The sequence below is a fragment of the Pezoporus occidentalis genome, unplaced genomic scaffold, assembly GCF_034315485.1.
Source record: "Pezoporus occidentalis ecotype Australia unplaced genomic scaffold, CSIRO_AGI_Poc_V1 ctg75, whole genome shotgun sequence".
Taxonomy (NCBI): Eukaryota; Metazoa; Chordata; class Aves; order Psittaciformes; family Psittacidae; genus Pezoporus; species Pezoporus occidentalis.
In genome coordinates this window covers 1,855,539-1,871,176 of record NW_026916104.1, presented here as the reverse complement: position 1 = coordinate 1,871,176, position 15,638 = coordinate 1,855,539, and the positions used below count along the sequence as shown (strand labels likewise).

Genomic DNA, 15,638 nt, shown 5'->3' with positions numbered 1-15,638 from the left:
AAAGTATTTATAGATACAGGGGTATCTTTTGACATTCAGAAAGGTAAAACAATAATCTTCTGACTGCACTTGAGAGCTTAGTTTCCCAGTTTACCTCAGCAACTGACTGCCCTGTGAGGTCCTCCAGCAGTGGGAAGAGGTTTGGATGAAAGTCCCTCAGGTGAGAACTGCTGAACCCTGGCACAGCCATTCACAGGAGTGCAGCTGTGTAGCTATGTAACAGGTCACTTGCCATCCCCCTTCTTCCCACCTCTGCTTCCAGTCCACATGGATTGCTAAAGGTGGTCACAGCAGGAGGATGTTATCAAGGAGGCACTCGTGCAAGATCACATTGCCTGTATGCTTCTATCTTCTAAGGATGTTTTTTAATTCATCTCTACTCATAAGCCAGGGAAAAAGGATGAGCACTGATAGATTTGGGTTCCCTACTTATCACTTATTTGATAGATAATAAGCTGCATTCAAAAGGGATAGGGTAGTAGATTATAGAAGCCATGTGTAGCTCAAGGGCACATTTAAGAAGAAAAAAGATCCATTGCCAGTTCCACAGGGAAACTTCTGTTTTATTGTACTAGAGAAAGACATCCCAATTTATGCCCTTATGTCACAACTGTTACTTACTGTGAGAAGGGAGGAGTGGCTAATTACAGTGATCTTCATCTTTGGGCATTTTTCTAGGTTAAGTGGAAGTGTGGTCTTTGAGTCCCAAATTGTGTCTTAGAGCAAGCTCCAAGTGGAAAATTTTCCAAAATACATTTCAATGTTTTTAACTGATTAAAAATAATATTAAGACATATGTCATACTGTACTTTACTTTAAAGATACTGCAAATTGAAGGGAAAATGTTAAAAGTGCAACAGTTCAGTATTAGAAAATTTTGCTGTATTTCCAACCTTTTCTCATCTAATCTTTTTCCTCAGAAACCAATTTTGAAATCTGTCATTAATCTTGCTAAAGTAAATATGTGATGATACAAATATTTTCATCGATTTTTACTGCTGGCAAACTGTTATAGTTCCAGTCCTAAGTTCTTAGAAGTTTCTGACTGTATTGCCTCTTCAAGCAGTTACAGCTGGTTTTTGTAGCCCTGATAGATTCTTTTCCATTTTTTTTAAATACAGACTTACAAAACACCTCTAAGAAACAGAAATAATAGTAGATTATTTCCACATCATGTAGAATGCCTTTCAGCTTTTGTTCTAGTGCTCTTATTTGCCTGAGTTTTAGATTTCCCTCATTTAGCTTTGGCAGGTTGGAGTTCTGTTTTGAATTATTTTCTTGGTCCATCTGCTTAGTCAGTATGCATACCTTAGTTATTTAATATATGGTTTTAATTTATGTGGGGATCAAACACTATAGAAATGGTTTTCTTTCTAATGCCAAGAAATGGAAAAGACAGTTGAATTCAGTGATTCAGGCTGTGATTAAGCATTGCTTTCCTGCCTGTGAAGACTTCAGATTTCTTATGTTTTGAGTTCTGAACATTTTAAAAGTAGAAAATCATGCATTGTTTGTTGAACAGTGGAAAATAGGATCTAAAGTATTATTTTATAAGTTAGTATTAATATATTTTGTTTGCCAAATTGAGACAAGACCATCTAAATAAGATATAAAAAGGCAAGTAAAATGTTGGATTAATCATGCTTTCTCTCAATTCATGATGCTATGTATTTGTGGAAAGATCTGGTTTTATATTATTTCTAGCCTTCAAATGCAGTGTCTTTCTGTTGTAAAATTTATATTACACATTGTTTAACTGTACTAGGTGTGACTTCATTGCTGCAGGACACTGCCTCTGTAATATGGTAAATAACGAGCGCTGTATAATGTAAACATGGATCTTGTTCAGATAGGCTGTTTATGCAATGACAAGTTGTCCTATAATCTCCACTGTTGCTCTTGACCTTGTTCATACCACCTTTCATGGACTCTTGTCATCTACTGCCTTTCATGTCTCTAGCCTCTTTATTCCTTCTATTTTTCAGACTGCTTCTTTAGCAGTTCATTTACTTCTTGGATCCTGTCTCCTCTTTGATCTTTCCATTCTTCATTTATATCCCATTACTGTTTTCTACCCCTAACTCAATTTCAAACTTAGGTGTTTATATGTGGGTTTTAAATTCACCTCTCTACTTTTAATCTCTCTTCTTGTCCAGTCTCCTAGATCTCATTCTTCTGCTATCTATCCTGTAAGCACAAAACTTACACCGAATTGCTCAGTGCTTTTACTTGAAATATCATGTTGGCAGTGTCATTGTATCCGTCCTTGTCAGCATAATCTGGGACAATAGTTTTGGCTTTTCTTTCACTGGTTCAGGCCAAGAACATGTAGGATGGTTTTAAAAACAAACAAATGCAATGCAGGTGTGGATTAGTGATACAAAGCTCTCATTGTGAAGCACCTGGGATATAGATATTCATGAGCACCAAAGCACCGTTCCAAATAAGCATCACTGAAGGATTTGGGCTCAGCTCTGTATGTATGTACGAAGATGGGAGTGGCACAAAAGCGGATCCTGTCATTTTCAGTTGATAGATACTGACTCATTCTGTAAATCTGTCCCTAGGAATCTCTGCTGTTTTCTTAAAGAGGAGGAAAGTAGGAAATAGGAGGCCTGACATAGTTTAGAGTCTGCAGAGCTATTGGAACTATAGTTTCCCTGGGCTGGTTTGGACTGCAGCATTGCCTGACAGTTCCCTGATACAGGGAAGACCACCACAGGTCCAGCTCTCATGTGCTGGCCAGCCTCCATCCCTGACTCCTGCAAACACCATATACCATAGTATTGAAATGCATCCTTGGAGGACAGCTGTATAGGCTGGAGTCTTCTGAAGTGGCAGCACTGCACTGCTCTTTCTGTCAAATAAGTTTTGCTTAGCCTTGGGTCTTTTACCTGAAAGAAGGGATTGGAAAGAGAATTAAACTTTTTATAGTTTTTAATAAAGAAGAAGAGTGTTCTAGCATCTGCAGGGTCAAGATGAAGATTGCCACACTCCTACCCTAAACCTTCCTGTGAGTTGCAGCAGACTCCTGTAAATGTTATTGAGTGCTTTCCAGAGCATTTGCAGGTTCAAAGACATGCATAACTCTGATAGCCACAGAGGCTGATGTTTTCCTCTAAGGGCCAGTAGAGGCCTGAGTCCATTGGTACACTGGGGCAGTGCAGTAGAAGTCCCACAGCAGCACAGCATTGCTGGAGACCTGCTGGCAGCAGTGCCGGGCTAGGGCTGACCTCACCTCCGCAGCTAATAAGGTTGCCAGTCTCTAGAGTGTCTATGTGTCCTGGGTTCAGCAGTAGCAGTCATTTTTCCCCTTCTTGGTAGCTGGTGCAGTGCAGTGTTTTGACTTTCAGCTTGGGAACAGAGCTGATAGTGATGTTTAGGTTTGGCCAAGGACTTTGTGAGCCTCATGCTCTGCCAGGGAGGAGGGGAAGCCGGGAGGAAGCAGAGACAGGACACCTGACCCAAGTTAGCCAAAGAGGTATTCCATACCACAGCACGTCATGCCCAGGATGTAACTGGGAGTGAGCCGGAAGGGCTGGGAGTCTGCAGGGTTGGAGGAGGTATCGGTCAGAGCTTGGTCGGGCTGGGGGGGCGAGTTATCGGTCGGCTGGTGGTGAGATGATGTATTCTCTTCCCTTGTTATTTCCTTTATCATTATTATCATTGGTGGTAGCAGTAGTGATTTGTGTTATACCTTAGTTACTAAACTGTTCTTATCTCAACCCGTGGGAGTTGCATTCTTTTTGATTCTCCTCTCCGTCCCTCCGAGAGCAGGGGGAGGGCAAGAAAAGGGGGGGAAGTGAGCGAACGAGTTACCTGACCGGGTTTAAACCACGACAGTTCTTTTTGGCGCCCAACGTGGGGCACGAAGGGTTGAGATAACAACAGATCTGACCAGATTAATAGTCACTCGTCACAATGCTGATTTATTGGCTCTCAGAGTTGTTTCGCTTGATCTCACAGCTTCAGAATGTTGTAACTTACGTAGAGCCGGTATTTGCTGTGATAGTGTTTATCAAGTGTGGGGCCTGGGCTAAGGTTCTTGTCTCACTGTGCTTTATGGCAATGGCTTGTAATACGGGCGGGCTCCAGCAGCAGGGCGGGACGGACGTGGCCGTGGACTTGTACCTGGCCGTCCGGCTGCTCTTCACCGTCCTGGCCCTCACCCTACTCTCCATCTTCGTGAGGCTGCGGGGAGCCGAGGGGGAGCGGCCCCGGGAGCCGGCGGCAGCCGAACCGGCCCGGGAGAGCGGCCCCGGGGACCAAGCGGCGGCGGGAGCGGGGCCGGAGGCCGCGACGGGACGGCTGCCGGTGGAGGAGGTCGGGGCGGTCGAGGAGCGGAAGGAGGCGGCTGCCGAGCAGCGGGAGAAGGCGGCGGAGGAGCCGAGCCCGGCAGAGGAGCCGAGCCCCGCGGAAGAGCCGAGCCCCGCGGCCGAGCCCAGCCCCGCGACGGCCGAGAGCATTCCCCGGCAGCCGCCCACCGAGCCCCAGGAGGATGCAGGAGACCACGCAGTATTTCCCAGCAAGGCAGAGGAGGAAGAGCTGGACTCAGGAAAAGAGAAGCTGGTGGTGGGAGAGCCGGCAAGCACAGCAGCTACACCAGCCCCAGTGACAAGTACAGCAGCTACACCAGCCCCAGTGACAAGTACAGCAGCTGCACCAGCCCCAGTGACAAGTACAGCAGCATCAACTGAGAGTTCTGAAGGTTTTGAATGGCCTTTGGGTATCCTTGGGACCTGCCTGCTGATTGTGATGGGGATCAGCATGTTGGCACACACACAGACTGTGTTCTACCCACAACCATTTTGTCTGATCTCAAAAGTTAAGCAGAGTCAGATTTGGGTCTTGTCTGGGGTTAGACAACGATATAGTGGGACCAGGAGATTTTCCCCAAGGCTGGACAGTCATGAGTGGCAGGGTGTGTGGGACAGTATGGGCAACTATGTAGTCCACTGGGCCCCTCCAGTGCTTTGGAAGCGTCGGAGATGGAAGGCAGCTGTGTGGAGTCCCCAGCAACAAGCTGCAGAAACTGCTGAAGGGGACAGTGAATTATTTTGAGCCTGCTGGGCCCATGGCACTTCAGACCATCAGAGCAGAGATGCAACACAGAGATGGACTCATGATCGAGGGGTGGACTTAGCAATGGACACTAGTGCCCAGGTTATTCACGAGTGTGAACACTGCACACAGTCTCTCCTGCTCTGGAAGACTGTTACAAGAGATGGAGCCTGACATCATGGACCAGATGGACTCAGCAGCTTTATAGGGACTGGTCCATGCACTAAGATAAGAGTGCACTGAGATAAGAGTGATGGTATATTGAAAATGTGGGATCTGAGCATGACGTGAATGGTATGGAATAAGGGGTGGATAATGTCCTGGGTTCAGCAGTAGCAGTCATTTTTCCCCTTCTTGGTAGCTGGTGCAGTGCAGTTTTGACTTTCAGCTTGGGAACAGAGCTGATAGTGATGTTTAGGTTTGGCCAAGGACTTTGTGAGCCTCATGCTCTGCCAGGGAGGAGGGGAAGCCGGGAGGAAGCAGAGACAGGACACCTGACCCAAGTTAGCCAAAGAGGTATTCCATACCACAGCACGTCATGCCCAGGATGTAACTGGGAGTGAGCCGGAAGGGCTGGGAGTCTGCAGGGTTGGAGGAGGTATCGGTCAGAGCTTGGTCGGGCTGGGGGGGCGAGTTATCGGTCGGCTGGTGGTGAGATGATGTATTGTGCAGTAGTGATTTGTGTTATACCTTAGTTACTAAACTGTTCTTATCTCAACCCGTGGGAGTTGCATTCTTTTCGATTCTCCTCTCCGTCCCTCCGAGAGCAGGGGGAGGGCAAGAAAAGGGGGGGAAGTGAGCGAACGAGTTACCTGACCGGGTTTAAACCACGACACTATGACATTGTGTTTGCAGGGTTTTGTTTCGAGCAGAAGTCAGCAGTAAGTTGGGAGCACATTAGAGCTTATTTAGGGAATTTTCTCTCCATAACTTTTTTTTTCTTTTGATGTTGCAGGAAATATTCAGGAAGTCATACTACAAGAACGCTTGGAAAAAGAAGATGAAATTCTGGTTTCCTTGGCTGGTTTGAAGCAGGTATAACTATTGCTTAGCTTAGCCCTCTTGAACACTTCAGTGCTATTAAACCTTTCTTTTATTTCTCCTTTTTTATTCTTTTAATATACTGCCATTTTGTCTTGCTGTAGCTGTGTTACTAATACCAATGCATCGAGTATTCTGGTGTACTTTATCCAAAAAGGTAAAACTCAGCTATAAAGAGTTCAAATGACTTGCACTCTTGTTTGCTCCCTGAAAAGTTCTAGAGGCCTTGGACCAGAACTGAGGCAGTGCAACAGCACATTCTGGACTTCAGCCACACCGTCAACTTCTTAATGCAAAATGTACATGCTAGGCAATAGTTATGCCTATTTCCCCATTATTTAAATGTGCCAACACTGGAATGTCGTTGAATTAAAAGAAAAGATACTATGTACATAAAATGAGAATGCTGCCAAGCATCTCTAGTTCTGATTATACTGCCCTCTTCTCCCTCAAAATACATTTTATAAGGAACAGTGTGACAAATCTTAAACATATAATGAGGTAGGGAATAATCTGAACAGTTTCATTCTCTTTAGATTTCTTGGAAAGTTGCTTTCCAGACTCTGATACAACCACATTTCACTGATACTTGTTTCTTTAACCAATATAGATAGAAATATTGACTTGTTTCCTAGTTCTTCAAAGCAAATATTTTGGGGAAATGATGCATAAAAACATACTGCACAGAGCTTTAAAAACGTATAATTCCTCCAAATTTCTGAATTACATTCTTCCCTCTCTCATCCAACAACAGATCAAGGATATCCTGAAAGGTTCATTGCGTTTCAACCAGAGTCAGTTGGAAGCTGAAGAAAATGAGCAAATCACCATAGCAGATGATCACTACTGTTCCAACAGTCAGAACAAGGGGACGAATGATGCCCTAAAGGGACCTGTTATGACAAAGCAACAGTTCATCTCAGAGCAGCAGGTAAGATAAAAGCATCTCAAACAGGACATTACTGGAATTAGTCTTGTCTTTTTTGGAGGCTTCCTTTAGCATATCCAGACTTTGCTAGGGAACATACCAGCATTCCTGGTACATATGGTTAAAAGTGTCCCTCTAGCTATTGTCCTACTCCCACCAAGTATTTTTATTGTAGTCATATGCTCCACACACAGATATTAAAGGTTTATTCAGTGTTTTGGGCAAGGAGGATTCGACTTTCAAATTGCTGGATCACAGAGTCACAGATTGATTTCCCACAAAAAGATGTAAAAACTGGAGTTAAATGTTCCCGTATCAGATGTTCTTATATGATTATTCTCGTTGTCCTTGTCCTCCAGAATCCATTATGTAAGAGTTGATTAACTGCATTGCAGTGTATTCATGACCAGTGCCGAAAAGAAAATAGCAAGGAGGTTGCTTTTACCTTCTACACCATTGTATTGACTTTCTCCTTGAATCAGTAAACAATGTTTTCACATACAAAGCACACAGTCACAGGAAAAGTTCACACACAGAAAGAAGTATTTTCTTTTCGTGTTAAAAGGTCGCTCCCTGTCTAAGACTCAGTCTTACTCAAATGTGATCTTAAAGACAAGTACGTTTGTATATGAACATTTCTGAGGTGGATTTAAGTCTGTTAGCCCGTTACTGATACTCACACTTGTAAGTCAGTGGTAGCACTTTGACCTCAGTTTTGAAGTGAGTCCGCAATCAGTTTACTTTCATTAAGTTTACTAAGGAACTAGGAGAAATAATTTTTTCATTTTCAAATAATTACGCACAGTTCCCCTGAGTTAGAAGGCTCTATGTAAAAATTATATTTGAATTGTATTTCTCTGTTAGAAGCAATACTGAGGTTTTTTTCGCTTTAATTAGTAATGGCAGGTTCAAAGAGCAAAGCTTTGCTAGGAAGTTTCCACTGCTTGTTTAGCTGTTGTCATTACAGTCACTACTTTCTCCCATAATAGAACCATAGGTTAAACTGATGTAGTGTATTGGAGTGTTCATATAGTGACCTCCTGATTTTTGCCCTTTATCTCCTAACATTTTACACAAATTACATTTTGCTTCCTTGCCAAAATGGCAACTAGTGTTTTTTTTTCATGACTTTTACTTGGATTTATTCTAGAAAATGGAAGGTAGAATGCCATACAAAATGACAGCATGCTGTATGAGTGTGTGCAGACCCTACTCATGCTGGAGAAGCCCTTACTCAGATGCTGGTCTAAACCACATGTGACGGAGTGGAGGCACTGGGGGCTTTGCCCTTGAGTATTGAGAGTGGAGCAGGTGAAGCCTGGTTTGCGCAGGTTTGTTTTTTTTTCCAATGGAAGCATTGGGATGATATATAATGAGGTCAGGTCTTATCCCAGAGTGAGTTAGAGTATATACATCCAACCCCAGGAAGTCAGAGGTGTCTGTGAGTCCCACAGTTTCAGAGGCTGCTATTAACACAACTACGAGCAACATGAGTAGACGCTGTTGAGCTCCTGCAGAACATTAACGTGGCTTTAGCACTGCATGGTCTACGTTTGAAGATTCCAATACATTGATATGGATTAGCCTTCTCTTATCTTCTGCAAGTTCCAATTATGATAATGAACAACAGCCCCTTTGACAGAAAAAAAGTATTAGGGTTAGAAATGACACTCCAGGAGGACTGTTAGTATCCAGAAAATCTGTGCTGTTTCTGAGCCCATTGTCTTTAACCACTGTGTCTAAAATCAAGTAAAAAGAGGAGAGCTTTGGATCCCTTTTAATAAACAGGAAAATAAAACTGCTGAATTTAGTGGGCTGTGACATTCAGCTGTTAATTGATGGGGTCAGTTGTTGGCGCAGACTTGGCCTCAGCTGAGACTTTTAGCTCTGCTGGAGAAAACGGGCTGCACTGATGCCCTGGGTCAAGCTAGGAGAATTTACTGAGAGCTGCAGGAGCATTAAAAACCAACCATTTCTAGACCATTTAATGCATTTATTGGTAAATAAATTGTACTGTATCTCAATTTTCTGTGACTTTGGTAATGCATGTAATTCTGTTTGATGTGACTTACAGAGACTTTTCTCTGGTGGAATTATGGGGATATTTTCTAGGACAGCTGAAAAGTTGCAGGTGTAGCTATTGTGTAATCGAGATTAAAATCTGGTCTTTCATTCTTGGTTGTTATATAAGTATAAATTATTTGTCATCTTTTACTTTTTTAAAAGTGCTTTTCCTCTTTTCTTGCCTCAGAATCCCTTTCTGGAAAGCAAGGATAAGGATACAGCCCTTCTTTAGAAAGCTGCAAAATTAAAAATGCAAAAACACAGGGTAAAGGCTCAAAGAACTAGAACGGGTTTTTGAATGTTTGGCTTTGGAGCAGTGCAGAGTTGACAAACAGAAGCCTTCTGTTGCTAAATAATGAATGATAATTAACACATTATCTTGCCTTTATGTCTGTTCAAAGAAGGAGGCAAAATGAGCTGCTGTTCTTCTAAGCTTTCTTGAATTGTATCCTTACAGTTAGTTTTAACTCATTCACAGTATGAGGGCAATTGAAATAAGTCTGGTCCTAGTAGCTGATATTCATCAGGAAAAATGTTTGGAGAAGCCATATGGCAACGGGCGTAAGGTTGTTAACTTTCAAAGCTACTGGAAGTATAATTCTGTCATTTTTCATTTATTCAGTAGTGGCAGCAGATGGGAGAAAACATGGTTCACGTCAGCATGAGTTTCCTGAAAGAGAAACAGGCAGAAGAAGTAGGGAGGAGGTTACCCCTGGAAATATCAGTACCAAAATACCAGTGTATGCCAGGGATAGGTAAACATTTATGGGAGGTCCTTTTACAGCATTTTGGAGTCATTTTTTGTGCCTCAGTGCTTCTTTGATACTTATGTGAGCTATGGATCTCTTTAACTGAACCAAATAGTGTGAATAGAATGAAAAATAGTGTTGGAAAGCACAACTGTAATGGCAAGAAATTGGGATGAGTAGTTTTCTTTCCTTTCCCCTTTTTAAATGGCAAGGAAGTTCATTTTAAGTGCATTCTGAAAGCAGAATTTAGGAAATTAGGAAAAGAAAAACACCAATGCAAAGTGCTTATGATGTAGGGCCTTTGCTGGTGCTCACTGCTAAAAGAATGATACCCAGTTATCATCCTTGGGGTACCAGCCAGGAAAATACCGAGCTTGCTGAGTGAGTGTGTCACTCCGTAACATCTGTGTCACCCTGTGCAAGATGGAGCCGTCTCAGATGTGAGGGCTGCGAGGTGTGAAATCACCTGATCTTGATGGCTTAGAATAATAAAGTGTATAATTTTGCAAAATGAGATTGTACTGCGATCCCCCAGAGCTTTTAAATAGAAACATGGAAAGAAGCCAGGTGAATTATGCAACACCGGTTGTTTAAAGGAACGTATATTTCTGTTGTACAGGACTGGGGTGAGATGAGAAAGTACTGAAATTTTGAATATGGCATTTAGAGCTCTGTCGTGGTTTAAACCCAGTCAGGTAATTCATTCGCTCACTTCCCCCCCTTTTCTTGCCCTCCCCCTGCTCTCGGAGGGACGGAGAGGAGAATGAATGCAACTCCCACGGGTTGAGATAAGAACAGTTTAGTAACTAAGGTATAACACAAATCACTACTGCTACCACCAATGATAATAATGATAAAGGAAATAACAAGGGAAGAGAATACATCATCTCACCACCAGCCGACCGATAACTCGCTCCCCTCAGCCCGACCAAGCTCCGACCGATACCTCCCTGCAGTCTCCCAGCCCTTCCGGCTAACTCCCCGTTACATCCTGGGCATGACGTGCTGTGGTATGGAATACCTCTTTGGTCAGTTTGGGTCAGGTGTCCTGTCTCTGCTTCCTCCTGGCCTCCCCTCCTCCCTGGCAGAGCATGAGGCTCACAAAGTCCTTGGCCAAACCAAAACATCACTATCAGCTCTGTTCCCAGGCCGAAAGTCAAAATACTGCACTGCACCAGCTACCAAGAAGGAGAAACATGACTGCTACTGCTGAACCCAGGACAAGCTCCCAAAAAAGCTTCACCTGGCCCTGCCTTGTGGCCGCACTAGATTCCTACAATACTATGCATCTACTAGCATGTGAACCTCATGACGTTCAACAAGGGCAGGTGTAAGGTCTTGCTCCTGGGTCAGTGCAACCCCTGGTATCAGTCTGGGGCATGAAGGGATTGAGAGCAGCCCTGCCAAAGAAGACCTGGGGGTACTGGTGAGTGACAAACTGGACATTAGCCAGCAATGTGCACTCACAGCCCAGAAGGCCAATCATATTATGGTCTACATCCAAAGGAGCATGGCCAGCAGGTCGAGTGAGGTGATTCTGCCCCGCTCTCTGCTCTGGCGAGTCCCCACCTGAAGTACTGCATCCAGCTCTGGATCCCTCAGTTCGGGAAAGACATGGACGTATTGGAAAGGATTCAGAGGCCACAAAAATGCTCAGAGGGGTGAAGCACCTTTCCTATGAGGAAAGGCTGAGAAAGTTGGGGCTGTTCAACCTGGAGAAAAGGCTCCAGGGAGACCTTATTGTGGCTTTTCAGTACTTAAAGGGGGCTTATAAGAAAGATGGGAACAAACATGTTAGGAGGTCCTGTTGTGATAGGACAAGGAGTAATGGTTTTAAACTGAAAGAGGGTGGATTTAGACCTGGTATAAGGAAGAAATTTTATACAATGAGGATGGAACTTGTTGCCCAGATGTGGTAGATGCACCATCCCTGGAAACATTCAAGGCTAGGCTGGATGGGGTTCTAAGCAACCTGATCTAGTTGAAGGTGTCCCTGATTATTGCAGAGGGGTTGATCCCTTCCAAACCAGTAAACAATTCCTCAAAACTACTTCATGAATTACTACAGAAAACTAAGAGCAATGAGAATACGATTACTGAAAATCCTCATGACTAATGTATGTGTTAAATGCCGAGCTTCCGTGATCATTCCGTGGATGCACTATGATGATGAAACATGTAAGACCGCTATGCCCAGTAATGTATTATTAGTGTTATGTTTTATGCTTTTATAAATAACAAATAAATTATTTCATCCAAAGCTAATACACAATTTTTTTTCTTCTTGATTTGAGCATTGCTACTTATGAATAATGATTATACCTTTATCCTACTCCCATATCACTGACATGCATCATAAACCTCATTTAGTGGTAAAGTGGTACTAACTTGAATTCTTTTTTGTGCCATTGTCTCACAGACTACGAGTGATTCAAGCACTAGTGAAAGCAAGACTGCTGATGACTATATTATGGTTTCCAAAGAAGAGGAAGGAAGTAGAAGTACTGTCCCAGAGCCAGCGCAATCCCTTCAGGCACACAAGGAGGCAGTGGTGAAGCCAGAAGCTCCTTCTCGTTCTTTGATATTCTCTGATCCACTGATGGGATCCATTTCAGCCTCCTCCAGCAACCTGAGCTCCAGCCCTGATGACAACAGTAGTAATAACAGCAAAGATTCTGATTTCGCTATTGTCAGCCCACTGGACATCTAAAGAAATGGGTTGGAAGAGTTTGCAAGATTAATTGTTACAAGTAAACCCAAATTCCTGTGATTGCATGGGCTGGATAATTCTTTGGATTAGAAGGACAGAAAATAGATAAAGGGAACACATTTCAGCTGCCAAAAGCCTAAATTTAAAAAAAAAAAAAAATGAATTTGCAACTTTTCAAAAAGAATAGACACCTTTTAATAACTGCCTTAAATAAAGACCCTGTAAATCCCTGTTCTAATATACAGTTATTCTTAGTTATATGTTTATCTTACTTAGAAGCTTTGTTACTATAGAACTGTTGCTTTCCCAAAACATAGAATAGTATGTGCTAGGTACCATAATGGATTAGAAAACGTGTAGAGACTTGGCATCAGACCTGAAGCAGCAAAGACAAGATGAATTTAATATCATCCTTTTACAAAATATGCTTGACTGGATTTTCTGAGGAGGAAAAGGTACTGTTTCTTTAGAGACTGCTTAGAGAAGTGGGGAAAGTATATGAGAAAGATTAAAAGTATCGCCCTTGCAGTAAGCTTGTTCTCAGTTGAGGAATCCTAGTTTCTTCATTTTCATCTGGCAGTAGCCTGAGGTGTGTTCGAAGCAGAGGTTTGTGTAGTTGTTCCTCAGCGCTGTCTTACAGGAGAGAGAATGTGTGACAAATTCCCTGAGAACAGGGACCTATACAACATATTATTTCCATTTGCCTACTTTTTTTCCCCTTGTGAGGTCACAGTTCACCTCGTTCCTTCTTTGTATCTGTCTCCTTTTACTCCCCCTGGCATGAATTATTTTTTATTTTACTGAGACTACCATGGTTAAAACAGTAGGTGCAAGGGAAATTACAATACCATGGAGTGTAGACCTCAGGCAGCTGAGCTACAATAGCTTGAGTATGGTAACTTACCAGGGAAGGGTGCAAAGTGAAATGAAATGTTCACAGTTAAAAGCACTTTATATCTCATTGCTAGTATCTTCTGTAGACTCTGTTTACATATATTCCTATACGATTCCCGTATTTCAAGAAAAGCATAATGGTGCAGCAGTGTTAACCAACAGAAAGTTTCTAAATAACCCTAGAACTTGTTCTTCTACAAAAAAGCGTATTTCTTTCCCATCAAGTACATGGTACATCTAATAACAGTTTTTTTCAAGCTGATGGGAGGGTTGCCTTTAAACTCTGTTGGAATTCATAAAAAGAAAGCATGGTAAGCAGACACCTCCTCTTGTAAGACCTAGACAGAGCTAGCTTGACAAAGGAATGCTAGAGTCATTCGATAACAGCATCAAAAGAAGTTGTGTTATTTACTTTTCAGATACATTATACCATGCAACAACTTCATAATTGCATGGTAAAGCTTGTGTTTGTATGGAGTTAAGAAATGGTAGTTATTTGCTGCTTAGTCTGTAATTGTAAACCAAGTTAAGTACTGTATCCCAAAGATGAGGTGACATGTAGTTTGCTGGTCTTAGATTTCACAAGGTTTGTGTCAGTGGCTGAATTGAAGAGATAATTGTAATGTAAGTACATGGTAGCTGCCATATTCTTACACCTTCAAAAAATGCTGTGTGGTCCTTCTGAGATTATTTGTGCCTTGTTATATGACAAACTACTAGAATGTTATGAGCAGGCATAGCATGATACCTCTCTGCAACAGTGATGCGAACAGTCAGATGACTGTTTAGATGAAAGATCTTAAATGCTAACATTTCAGAGAGGAGTTTATTTTGGTTTAATTTTAAGCTTCATTGAAAGTCACTTTGGAATTCGGCATGCATGCCTGTCTTCAGGTTTATTTTATTTCCCTGAGTTTGCATGAATGCCAGGGGATTAGGTGGGCTGTTGATTTATTTAGGTCTTCCAAGATTTTCTAGCCTTAACCCATTCAGCAAGGCTTGTGCCACACCACCGACAAAGGGGAATCTGTTCAAGAAGTACCTCTGGAAAGAGGAAGAATTTTCTGGGGACAGAAAGAAAAGTTTTATATTCTGTGACACATAAACATTCAAGGGTTCCAATACTTTGGCAGGGGAAATATTTTTACTTCTTTTTTTATTTTTTTAAGCATCAATCTTTTGATTTCTGTTCTGGTTGTTTGTTTCAGGGATCACATTGCTATTTTCTTGAACAGTCTCATTGCCAATGGAAGAGTATGATTTGTACAGTTCTTTTATTTTTATAAGTTAGTTGTATCTTTAATATTGCATATTTTAAAGCAGTCCTAAAAGTTTGTAAAGATTTTGTGAGTTTCTGAGAAGTTTTCACTAATCAGTGAATACCGATGAGCTGAATGCCTGTCATGCCATGGGATATGATAAAAATCTTTATAAGCAGAGACATAATTATACAAACAAGATGAGAGCAATTTCCAGTAAATCAAGTTATCTGCTTTGGTTATACCATGTCATTCCACATCTCAAATATATCTGATACTTGATCACAGTGCAGGGGTACTTAGAATTTTGTACATTCATTGAGTTTGAAACTTCTCAGTTAGACAAAATGTCAAGTCATAACCCTGTCTTGTGTTATGTTAAAAATTCCAAGAAAGAAATTGTCATCTAAAATACAAGATCAGTCTTTTTCTCTGAAGACGACCTACTCATAACATTAATGGATAACAATAAGCAGATAGAAAAATTATATTCATTGCAATTTACTGATGAAAACTAATATGGGATTAAGATATGTATCTGAGATTGTTGTAATGTATCTTGCATCTGTAATATATGACTGTTTAAAGTCTCTTGCATGTCATGTCATTTGTATGTACTGCGGAAAGGCAGTATCATCTTTTCACTGGGTATTCATTTAGTCGTGGAACTTTGTATCTTTAGTCTGGAAGAACATCTAGTCTGCTTTATTAAAGAAAGAATTAACAAATTTTCTGTGCTTGTGCTGTTTTCTCAATAGGAGGGAAAGCTTTGTGACTGGAAGACTGGGAGTGTGAATACCGAGAACAAGAGTAGTTAAAAACTTTAAAATTATCCCATTATCTCCATGAACACAAATATTGTCAATATTTCAATCATATTTTATACATATGATCCAGAAAATAAAACTGCCTGTCATTTATGTCAGCAAAAC

General features: G+C 41.8%; 1 protein-coding gene across 6 annotated transcripts in view; it reads left to right on the top strand.

The window, feature by feature from the left end:
• Window positions 1-15,434, top strand: part of TBC1D5 (TBC1 domain family member 5) — a 257,561-nt gene extending 242,127 nt beyond the window's left edge. For all 6 annotated transcript variants that reach the window (XM_062602061.1, XM_062602059.1, XM_062602060.1 and 3 more), the window contains 3 exons: window positions 6,017-6,096; window positions 6,857-7,033; window positions 12,263-15,434. In XM_062602061.1, the coding sequence (XP_062458045.1) occupies window positions 6,017-6,096; window positions 6,857-7,033; window positions 12,263-12,553 (548 nt within the window). In that variant the 3' untranslated portion in view covers window positions 12,554-15,434. The remainder of the gene's footprint in view (window positions 1-6,016; window positions 6,097-6,856; window positions 7,034-12,262) is intronic.
• The last annotated feature ends 204 nt before the right edge of the window (window positions 15,435-15,638 follow it).